The following is a 12,801-nucleotide window of genomic DNA, read 5'->3' as shown; positions in this document are numbered from 1 at the left end:
TACTTCATGTAATTTATGTTTGCAAAAAAATAATTAGGAGAGGGGAAGAGGAGGGAGAAAGTTAACTGTAAGTAGAACATTTTTTCTTAATGGTACTATTTTAATAGTGCACTTTTTTGCATGCAATAAAGTAAAGTTTTCTCAGTTATGTTTAAGTGTAATGGGGATACTAATGTAAACAGGTGCTCTGCTTTTTTCTTTTTTTTTTCTTTCTCCCTTCTTCTGCTTTTCTCCTTGTTCACTTTTAAGAAATTTAGGGACTGCAATGTAAGAAAAAAAAAAGAAAAATCTGGTTAAAAGAGCATGACAAAAGAAAAATGAGTGTGCTTTTTCTCATTATTGCACAGGAGAATGACTGAAGTAAGGCCATTAGCTTGATCTAGTAACAAGTTTTAAGAGAAAGCAAGTGAATGAAAAAGAATATTGAATATTATGGGTTTTTTCTGATAAATAAATGTATTCCTGGTAGTTTTTTGTGTGGTTCTCATGTCTCTAGGAGACAATCTGATAAAGAGATATGGCTTGGAAATAATGTCCTCTAAAAGTATTCAAGTGTTTCCCAACTGAAAGTGCTATGAAGATAAGACAAAAACCATACAGCACTTAGTAGAAGCATAGGCTGCACCATGCATCTTAGCATGGATAAGCTTTCTTTTAGGTTAAATCAAGTCTGTAAGTATGGCTGTCTTGGAACATTTGTTCCTATTAAGAGGGTGAAACTTCAATATTTGAAGATTTACATTGTTTTGTGTGTTACTATTAAGTTAATAGGTTTTAGGGGGTATTGGGGAGTTTGTTTTTTGTTTGAGGGCTTTCAATAAAACAAAAGGTATTATAAGATGTGACATAGCCTCAAATGGATATGACAAGAAACAACTGTATAAAAGATGAACCTGCCAAACAGTGTATATATGTAACACAAAAGCTGGAACTAGACATTTAGTAAAAAGCTGTTATTCATAAAAGGTGGGAATAATAACTTTTTAATACAGTGATGCTTTGTGTAAAGTATTTAAATGTCAATGGTCTGACAGATAAATACAAAAAAGAAAGAGTAGTGAACTGTATTAAAAATGTAGAGCGCAAATAGCTATGCTACAGGAGACACACTTGGAAATAACTGAACATATGAATTTGATAAAGAAAAGTTTTCAGGATGGTTATTCAGCAGAATACCTGGGGCAAAGGAAAATAGGAGTACTTATATTAATTGCAAGAGGAGCTCCAATAGTGATGGAAGAGGATAAAAAAGATAATAACAGTAGATTTGTAGTACTAAGGGGCTACTGACAAGTGAGGATGATTATACTGGCATGTATTTATATGCCACAGAAAACTGCTATAATGGAGCTTAAGAAAAGTCTGGGAGAAATAATCAGCTTTTGGCAAGAAATATTACTTATAGGTGGGGACTAGAATTTGATTTGCAGCACTGAAGATGTGTCTGGGAGGGCAGAATGGAAAGTATAATGGAAGATGGTCAATTTTTGAAGAAATGTGTAAAAATACTTGGCATGGAAGATGTAAATTCAGTATTTGGAGTCTGAAGTGAATTTACATATTCCCCAAGATACAAAAACTGGGCTAGGCTAAACAGAATTTACATTTCACATGAGCATGTACATTTGATTGAAGGTCTTGATTTGCACCAATAACTGTTTCACATCATGTGCTAATAATAACTAAAATAAAAACACAGGGTAATGAAATAAAAATGAGACATTGGCACTTTCCCACCTATCTGTTGAAAAAGAGAGGAATTTAAAGAATTGGTAGTGGAAACTATTCAGGAGCTATTAGAGAAGATAGATATTTCTTCTGAAAATATTAATTGGGAGTGGCATAAAATTAAACTGAAGTTTAAAAATAGGGTGGAAATAAAAGAAAGGGAGATGTGGTTAAGAAGTAACAAGAATTATTTAGAGGGCTGGCAAATGTTAAACTATTACAAAATAGGGGGAATTCCACAGAACAAGAAGAGGAGTAACTGCAGAATGCTAAAGAGAAAATAAGGGATTACATCAATAATATGCATGAGTTTAGAAAGATTTCTGTTAAGCAACTTTTCTGATAGTAACTCTAGAGCACAACAACTTTTAGCACAATGACTCAAGCAACAGAAAGTAGAAAGGGCTGTCACCAAGCTTAGGGAGCCTCTAACAAGGAAGATAACAAGCAGTCCTGTAGAAGTATTAGAAATAGTTTGGAAATTCTATGAATTCTATCTGTATAAAGCAGAGAAATATGGAAATCAAGAAAATGTACAAATGGAAATGTTTATAGAAGCAATATGCCAAGGTTAGAGGGAGAGGAGGCTCAGTTACTAACAGGATAGGAGGAGATGAGATAAGATAAAAATGGTGATGTATAACCAATCTATAGGAAAGTCCCCAGGAATAGATGATATTCCACTGGAAGTTTGGAAGCTAGGAGAGAAAAAATGATAAAGATATGGAAGGTTTTATTTAACAGTATTTTAAGAGAAGGAGACGTACCAACATCCTGGAAGAAAGTGTTGGTAGCTGTAATAACTAAAGAGGGTAAAGACCCATCAGATCCAGCTTCATACAGGCCCATTTGAATATTAAACCATGATTATAAAATGCTTATGTCTGTATTGGCTAAAACAATGGAAAAATTGTTGCAAAAATTGATAGATATGGATCAATGTGGTTTTGTGGAGGGGAGGCAAACATTTGACAACATGAACAGAACATTGATGATCCAGAGGGAAGCAGAATGTAAGAACATACCACTGTTGTTGTTGGGTCTTGATGCACAAAAAACATTTGACAGATAAAGCTGGCACTTTATGAGCAGGGCAATGGAACCATTTGCATTCCCTGATAAAATTATAATGTTGATTAGGAAGGATATATGAGGGATCCGAGGCAAAAATTAAAGTGGATGGGTTCCTCTCTGATAATTTATGTTTGATCATAGGACCCAGGCAGGGGTGTCCTCTTTCTCCTTTATTTGCATTATATTTATTGCACAGTATTTATTGCAGTTATTTTTGGGAAAAGTAGTTTGAAGCACTGTGATTGCTATGTGGTTTATTTATTTCCTTAGTTGGCTGTTGCTGCTCATACAAGGTGGCATTTGTTATGCTGGCAATAACATCTGGTTTGTACTATCTGGCATAGTTAATAGAAGAGTATCTGTAATAATTAACAAAGAAAATAAGGGACTCAGAAATTCAAGGATATAGTTGGTATGGTAGTCAAGAAAAGCTGTCTCTATTTGGAGATGATATTATTTTATACCTGATAAAACCAGAAAAGGACATTACAGTGTTGTGCAACATTTTGAGACAGTTTCAAATCTTTTTGAGATACAAAATGAATGAAGCTAAAACAAAGACAGTAGCGGTATGTTATGTTGCCACACATGAATTGGTTCAGCAACATCCATATTGATGGAGACATGATAAAATGAAGTATTTAGGAGTATGGATTAAAAATGATTCTGGTATGACAGCTAAGGACATGTGGGAAGATACTAAACAAAAAAAAATACAAAAACTGAGAAATTGGAAGCTCTGCTACATGGATATGGATAGTAAGATACAAGCAGTTAAATGCTTTTAGTCCCTTTAGTCTAATATATAGGTCAGGCATATTTTTGTCAACCAGAGTTGAAGTTGTGGATAACAATTAATTAAGAGCTGAAGGGTTTTATCTGGGAGGGGAAGATGGCATGTGTCTAATGGGATAAGCTGATTCTTCCAATAGAACAAAGAAGGTTGGGATTGCCGATTTGAAGGGGGATTTCAGAGTTACACAGTCTCCTATACATAGCACATGCAGAAACCTATAATTCATAGTGGAAAGGGGTGATGATGAAATGGGGGGGGGGGACTAAGCCAACATGGGAATAGAGAAAGGAGATTCTGCCGATAGGGATGACTGCAACTATGGACACAGACAATAGGCAAGAGGGGACTGGAATTTATTGGAGAAAACTGGTAAAGAAACCAAGGCATCGGGAGCAAATAACTAGAGAAGGAAAGGTAAAATAGAGTGGTAAAATACCAAGAATTTATTTGGACTTGTGCAGGTTAGAGATTGCCTTACCTAGCAAGGATTGATATCAGAGTATAGTCAAAGAGAACAAAATGGGGGATCCTAAATGAAAAGTCAGCACTGGTAGAGTTTTTAGTACAATCTAGAACAGAAACTGATGTTAAAAAAGGAATAATTAGTAGAGCATATAAAATATTGCATGGTAACTGTAATAATCATTCAGATGAGTTTAGAAAGGATTGGTAAGAGAGGATGGAGAAACAATTCACAAAGAAACAATGGGGATATATGTTTAGTCTCCCAGATATTCAACAAAATCTAGAAGATTTAGGATTTTTGCTTGGAAATGTTGACATGGATATTTCTATACCCCAAGCAGACTCCAGAGAATTTTTCCTCAGGTAGATAGCAAATGTTGAAGGTGTGATGGAGAAGAAAAATGTAATTGGGAACATATTTTCTGGAAGTGTAGTGAGTTGCCAGACGTTAAAGATTCCCTGCAGACTACCCTGTCAGAGATACTAGGCGATCAGATTGGTGTAAATAAGGAAATGATTTTTCCGAGCTATGATACAGAATCGAATTGCCTAAACATAGTAAGGCCTTGCTGAGTCTAATTATGGTGGCTGCCAAAAAAAATTACTAGAACATGGAAATCAAAGTCTACATCAACTGTACTAGAAGGAGTGAATATAGTAACAGAGATAAAATAACTGGAACTGGGATCTTTAGAAAAAGGTATTAGAAAATTACAAAGGAAAAAAATGGCAACTGTGGGAACAATACATACAGGGGAGGAATGAAGTTTAAAAGAAGGCGGGATTTGAATGAGCTACGCAATGTTTGACTGACAGTGAGTGGGGAGATTATAAGTGATATATAATGTTTGCAACTAAAATTGTGTCAGTGCAGTCTGTGATGTAAAATGCTTGCAACTAAGACTATGTCAGTATGGTTTGTTTTCATTTATGTAAATGTATGATTGCCTATGTCATAAGTGATAATTTAATAAAGATGCTTCTTAAAAAAAGAGAAGTTGGATATAATATATTTGGTGGGATAGTTCTATCCAATTTAGAATTTTTAGAGCAGAAAAGTGATGTGTTTTGTGACTTGTATTAGCTGCAAACCTAGCTACCTTTTTGTAACATTGTTCTAGTTTAGCTTTTTCACTGGCCTGAAGGTTATAGCCATATAACAGAAGAAAGTATGTGTATAGTGACAAGAGTGCCTCTGGTAGATGCAGAAAGAATTTTTTGGCACTGTATGGCATACCTATTTTTTGTGATTTTTTTTATGTTGCTTTCTGCGTGGAGGTCACATTTGAAGTTGTCATCTATTGTAATGCCCAACAGTTTTGTATGGGGCAATATATCAAATGGCAAATTGTTTTTGGAATGTGATTTTAAAGGAATGTTTGCTATGGATAAGTGATTTGTGGAAAAATAAACAAAACCAGATTTCACTAGAGTTATTGGCATGTTGTATAATCTTTTATAGGTTTTCTATTTTGTCGGAGAGGCAAATAAAGGTGGAAACATCAGTGTACTGTGCAAGAGATACTTGTTATATAGAATTATAAAGATTATTTATAAAACTATTAAATATAAGAGGACCAAGGATAGAGCCTTGCGGGACACCTGTATTGAAGGGTAGATAAAGGGAAAGGGTAGAATTTAATTTGACTGTGTGGTGGCATTCTGACAATTATGAGTGTCAAAAGCTTTTGATAAATATAGGAATAAGCAAGATACGAGTTTGCTTCTGTCCTTGATTTTATGTTATCTATAAAAGCTAGGAGGGCAGCTGTCATGCAATGAGCAGGTCTAAATCCACGTTGAGTCTGTAAGCAATAATGCCTGACAGGGTGTGTCTTAATCTGTAATTAATGCTCACCCAGGTGTGGGCATCTACACCCCTGGAAGGGTGTTAATTACACATTAACACACACCCTAGAGGGCATTAGTGTGCTTAGAGAATGGGCTTTTTCTGTAAAATTGTTCTGTTTTAATTACTTATTTATTTTTTAAGTATTATTTTTTAATATATTTTTTATGTAAAATAGTTCCTCCACCTAGTATAGTATATATTAATGGTGTTGGAGGAAGCATTTTACATCCAAAATATAACACTTTAAAAATGTCCAAGTATTTACTTTATTTTTTGGTTCTTTTCTGGAATTGTACTTAATTGACTTATCACTCAGTTCCTTAATAGTAACTTGCATTACTGAAATATTATTTACTGCTACTTGTAAATTGTCCAATTTAACAAAAATAACACTTAGTTTCTGTGTTAAAACATGAATTAAATACTTCTTCCTTTGATTCAAGCCCATATCACACGCTTTCGCTGCATCTTTATTATCTAAAAAATGTACAGTTTCCTCTGCACAAGAAAATCATTTCCTCTAAAATTATCCACTATGGTTTTTTCAGTAATATTACTTGTAGAATGGAAGTATCCATTTCCACATCACCACATGTAAGCACAGGTGTTTTGTGAATACCACCAATGATAGAAGTTCTATCAATACACAGCTTTTACTGTTCAAACTGTTGGCTCCTTGTAAGGTCTTACTAGATATTTGATTTTTGTACTGAGTTTGATTTTTGTACTGTTTCTCATACCTTTCTGGGAGGCTCTTAACTGATCACGCTCACTCTTCTCTCTCTCTCACAAACACACTTTTTTCTTTTCTTTTTTACTTTATACTCACTAAACAGCAAACGCGTTGCTTAGCAAGTATAAAATAACAGATTGATCGATCTCACTGTTCACTCTGTCTTTCTCATATACACAGACACAGTCTCTTCTGCTTTCACACATACACATGCATGTACACAAACTGTCTTCTGGTTTCATGCACGCATTCACTTACACATGCAGACAGAATCATAAACACACTCATACACACACTTTTTTCTGTTTATTTATTTTTTTGCACTCGTTAAACAGTGTAAGGCTTAGTAAGGGTCAAATAACATCTCGATTGATCTCACTTTCGCTCACATGCATGCATACACTTACACAAAACAGACATAAACACACACACACACACACTTTCTTTTAATTTTTTTTTTTTTTACATTTTTGTACTCACTAAACAGCAGAAGCACTGCTTAGTGAGCATGAAATAATGGGGGCTATTAGTTTTTTTTTCTGTCCGAGCTCCATGGCAGCTTGATATGCTGCAGTGAAGCTGCGGACTCATTATTCAGCAGGCATTGCTTGTACATTAATACCCTGATGGAGAACGTTCAGTCTCCAATCAAGATGTGATCTACTGATCACCCGTTCTCTAATGGTTAATAATCATTCCTTTAAGAGATGCTGGAGTAGTCATCAGTGCATGCATTTTCCAATATTTCCAATATTTTTGAAAGGGCAGGATAAAATGTCAATGGGTCTGAAATTCGATATCTCAGTAGAAGTGCCACCTTTGTGTAGAGGGACGAAATGGCCTTTTTCCAGATGGCAGGAATATAGGATTCCTTTATTTACCTGTTTCTAAGTTTGGAGTCTAGATATACAGTGGCATTAGCAGAAGGTTATCTGCAGCGGGTGAGCAAGGATAAAGTTTGTGTAGTAATTTTTTATAAAGGAGGTATCAGCTAGTTTTAGTGTGAGGGTGGGGGGTATTAGTGGATGAGGAATAGACATGAGTCAGGGGAGTCAGGAAAGGTTTCATTAGTGAGGGCAGCTATGCTATCAGTGAAGTATGAGTTAAACTTGATGGCTGTTTCTAAGGAGGAGCTAAACATTATTCAGGGTTAAACTTTGAGAGATTACAAGTATTTTTGTATACTTACTGTTTGGCATGGTGAATATGCATGACAGTATATGTAGGACACTGATCACTAAGGGATTCAGGAAGGCTTCCTAATGCAGTATAGTTACAAGGATCAGATACTAGAATCCAGTCAAGAATGGGCATAGTGTCCTGGGATTTGTTATAGTGAGTAATACTAAGCTGTTTGAAGTCATGAAGATTCATACTTGAAGGAGGACAGGTAGAAGTGAAAGTAATGGAGTTTATAAAGTATTTGTCAAGGGTGCATATATTGTTTCTGGGGGTGTATATATTACAGTTATACAAGTAGTTTGTGGTTGTTTAATTTAATGTAGGAGATAACTACCTCTGTATTATTGAATGTGGGCAGAATTTTTGTAAGAGGAGAATCTTCATATGTGTTAGGATCGAGGATAGCTGCCTGTCCAGCTTTTTTGTTTAGTCTGTCAGCTTTAACGATGCTGAATCCTGGGGGAAGAATTTCTGAATCTTTTTTATGAGATTTTGGCCTTGTCTCTGTAAGGTCAATGATATCTGGTGTATAATGAGAGATCCAGGCATTCAGTTCAGTGATATTATTACAAATGTTACTTATATTTATGGAGGTAAAGTTTAGTTGCTTGGAGTTATTAGAGGTGTTCAGAGTGGATGTGGGTGTAAGGGAGATAGAGATAGGAGGAAAGCCTAGGATAGGATGTATGTCACTGCATAGTTTCATTTTTGAAGAATGTTAGAGAGAGCAAAGTGGTTTTATAATGCTATAATTTATTTTTATTTTCTGGGGTGGTAGTGAGGAGAGTTAATTTTGTATTTAAAGTAAAGAGTAGGTGAGCTGTTAAATAGATGTGCATGAATTTCTAGTGAAGAATTTTAGACAGAATGATTTTGATGGAGGCTAAGTCAACACTCTTTACATTGTGTGTGAAAAGCCGTGAAGCTAATAATATAGGCATATTGCTAAGTCTGTTTTCAAGATGATGGGCCTCCCACTGTGGCCACAGTATAGACTCATATCCACATGGTGTTAAATTCCCCTGCAGCCAGATGAAATCACAAGTAGCTCTTGTAAAGCCTGAACATGGACAAGCACATATGGTGGTAGTTGCGAGGCTGTGCATACACACAGCAAATCTACATGGCGGAAGAACTGATGTAACTTAAGGAAATATATATGCAGATAAATGTTCTATGAAAGGGAAAAAGGTGAGGGATAGATAAGGATGGAGTACTAGGTGAACAGTAAGTACAGAAACATACAGAAGACTACAAAAGGATCTGCTAACCAAAGCAGGGATGCAACACACAATGCAGAAAGGGATATGCTAATACTAGAATATAGAATTACGTAAAATACACACAGACACACACACACACACACACACACACACACACACACACACACACACACACACACACACACACACACACACAGTGGGTACAGTAAAGTAGTATGATGTACCAGGCTACAACAGTCCTGATAACAGCTTACTGTGATGAGTCTACAAGTAGTATAATGTGAATCTTACACTTAAAACGAAGATATGCAGCCCGATGGGATTTGCCCCGTCAACATTTTACACTTACATTAATCTCAAAGCCCCTTAACAATGTAAGTCAGAACAGGAGTTATAGCTAAACTGTCAGGAAAATACATTTCATAGGAATGGCTGACAACTGTAGACTGATAATATGAATAAACTGATAGACCTTAAGGGGACCGAACCTATGGTTTGCTTTACCCATACTTTGCCAAGTAGCAAAGCAGCACTTTATGCTACTGTAGAAACCATATTTGCTCTGTCAGGAAAACTCAAGGGAATGGGTGACATTTGCAGGCTGATACTATGGAAAAAAGTCTTAAGGCAATTGAACCCATGACTTGCTTCACTTATATTCTTTGAAACAGTGAATCAGCACTTGATGCCATAGTAAAACTCATGCTTTCTCTGTCAGGAAAACGTGCTTCAGGGGAATGGGTGACATGCATAATGAAATCCATAAAAGTACTGCAATACTGAACATCATTCAGATATTAGGACAGTATTAACTAATCCCCTTGCTAAGCATGTTTTAGATTGTGGCCCAGAGCATACATATAGGTTCAGAGTGATGCAAACTTTGGTACAAAATATAAGAGGAGATGACCATAATAACAAGCTAGAACTGATGGAGTATGAATGGATCTTGCATTTGAACGCTGATTCTTCTCCTGGTTAAACGCAGTGGTTACATTAAAACCAGTTTTGAGGTTAAAGCAAATGTCTCTTAAGTAAGTTGCTATTAAGTGCACTTTAACTCTGTATTAATTGCTCTTTGATGTGTTGATTGTTTTAATTATGTCTGTATTCTAATCTGGGGTCTTATACCATGTGATTTGGCTTGTTTTAGTATTTAAGTGGAAGTTTTGACATTGTTTTTTATACACCGATGAAGGGAGTTGTGTTCCCGAAAGCTTTGTTTTATTAAAATAGTGTTTCTACAAGTCCAGCATGTTATTTTGTGCTTGCTGTGCTTAGATTTATTGGTTGTAGATCTCTTGTGTAGGAAGATACAACTTCAGCAGCACTCACCCTCCACCCCCCCCCCCAACTTACGTTTAATTTTCTCTGTCTTCTTCTCTCTTCTGTTCCTTCTTTTCTACCTCAACTTTCATGCTGGCTGCAGAACTAGAGGAAAGAGGGCATATGTTGTGCTTGATGGGAAGGGAGGCTGAGTGGCAGTCTGGGACATTTTTATTGGTTGAGTGGTCCTAATGCCTGTGGTGCAAGTCTTACTGGTTGCCAAACATGGACTTTCGTTTTACAGCTCTGCCATTGTGGAAAGTACAAAACTTATACTTCATAACCTCTTTCTACATCCTTCACTTAGGGCATTATGAGTCTGACCCTATCTAAGGCGTTATAATCCTGAACCTTCCTAGGGCAGTGTAAACCTGAACCTCCTCCTTCACTGATTTGTTTAAACAATGTCTTATCCCCTTTTAACTTCTTTTGCTGCTTCTGCATTAACATTTATACCAATGCTGTCCTCTGTATCCAGTGATTGTAATCATATTGTTAAAGACTTGCTGTCATAGAAACTTTGCTTTCCCATATATGTACACATAATATCTTGAAATGCTCTTCATGAATGCAAGGACAATGTAAATGAGAACTGTAACTTCTTTCTTCCAGCTTGTGTGCTGTCGAAATGAGAGATGACGGAATTAAAGTTTTATCAGAGGCACTGATGAACCCAAAGAACAATCTGCATGACTTGTAGTAAGTAGTCCAAATATATAATGTTTGATTACCTGCACATTGGAAGAGTACTGTTGTATATGTGTGTCTGTGACTGGCTGTGAAAATGTTGAGTTTTCTGGACAAAAGTAATTATTCTGAGTATCTGTGATGCTCATGCTATAAAATACAGCCACAGTGGTATCTAGATCCACATTATTTATTCTCCAGTGGATCAGTACATTTATGGTACCACAGAAAAACCCATCCCATTCGTTACATTTCTAATATTGCTGGAGAGGTACTGTATAGATATTTTGGCTCTGCAGCATACAGATTTTGGACCTGACTATTCCACAGATGGCCAGAGGTCAAATAGTGGCCCAATGAGATGGCCAAGGAGGAGTCAGATTGACAGGCTGAGGTCAGCTCACCCATTTCAGGAGGAGAGAGACAACTAAAGTCCTGCCACAGCAGTGTTACCCAGGGAAAGCCATCTGATACCAGGAGCAGGTAGGAAAAATGAGGAACACACACGCACACACACACACACACACATATATATATATATATATATATATATATATATATATATATATATATATATATATTCTTTTTTTTTTTTTTACTCGGTAGGAGTGTGGAAGTTAAATATGGCACCCCCCCCCCCGCACATGAATGTAGGTAGGTAAATGATGTTTGTAAGGTTTTATATCAGCTAGAAAATTTAATACCAGCCCTTGCAAGTTAATCCATCCATCCATCTTCAACCCCTTTTCCCATTTTTGCACAAAGCAAAATTATCCATGGAAAGTCTAAAATGCAGTGTGTATAGCTTGGTTTTAGGGACCATTTTACTTTCCCGTAGGATGGTAATGATTGTTGTAGTGTAAATTGTTTATAAGTGTAACAAATGACAACAGTGGCCTTTTTACAGGAAAATTACATTTTCCAGTTTATCATTCATTGCTTTGCCATCATATTAAATATTCTAGTGTATCTTTTTGTGACACATTTCATAGGTTCATAGGTAGGTACTAGGCTATTGGCCCTAGGGCCTATATAAGCCTAGCCAAAGGTACCCTGGCTTTCGCCACCCAAGAAAATTATTTTCCTGTGCCACTGTCGAGCAGAGCCACAGAAGTGATCCCCGGGGTGAATTTCCTATCTGCAAGCTATAGTTTAATTAATACACTACTCTTCAGTCCATCAAGTAAAATGCATAAAACAACTTTTCAGTCCACCAAAATCACATGGAAAAAATGATTAAAACGACTTTTCAGTCCACCAAAATTCACATTAACGCATTACACTGTTTCCAAAACTTCATCAGATGGAGAAAATGCATACCTTCTTAGTAATTGGAGGTGTTATTGACTGGTATATTAATCATTTTCGGTTTGTGTTTCGATCTTCTGTTGGGTATTTTGTAATATATATATATATATATATATATATATATATATATATAGCAACAGAAGATCGAAACACAAACTGAAAATGATTAATATACCAGTCAATAACACCTCCGATTACTAAGAAGGTATGCATTTTCTCCATCTGATGAAGTTTTGGAAACGAAAACGCAGTGTGTACTGAATTGCGTTAATGTGAATTTTGGTGGACTGAAAAGTCGTTTTAATCATTTTTTCCATGTGATTTTGGTGGACTGAAAAGTTGTTTTATGCATTTTACTTGATGGACTGAAGAGTTGTGTATTAATTAAACTATAGCTTGCAGACCAGGATTTGTGCCCTCCTCGATC

At 36.0% G+C, this 12,801-nt stretch overlaps 1 protein-coding gene across 1 annotated transcript in view; it reads left to right on the top strand.

Annotated features, from left to right (window-relative positions):
* The window catches only part of LOC122791693 (NACHT, LRR and PYD domains-containing protein 3-like), a 504,613-nt gene that overhangs the window by 31,636 nt on the left and 460,176 nt on the right, over positions 1–12,801 (top strand). Inside the window, exon 3 of the mRNA XM_044059586.1 lies at positions 10,992–11,078. Within this exon, the coding sequence (XP_043915521.1) occupies positions 10,992–11,078 (87 nt within the window). The remainder of the gene's footprint in view (positions 1–10,991; positions 11,079–12,801) is intronic.

This window comes from Protopterus annectens, chromosome 17.part0, assembly GCF_019279795.1.
Source record: "Protopterus annectens isolate FY-2018-M chromosome 17.part0, PAN1.0, whole genome shotgun sequence".
Taxonomy (NCBI): domain Eukaryota; kingdom Metazoa; phylum Chordata; order Ceratodontiformes; family Protopteridae; genus Protopterus; species Protopterus annectens.
The sequence above is the reverse complement of the archived record's forward strand: the minus strand, read 5'-3'. Positions and strand labels throughout refer to the sequence as shown.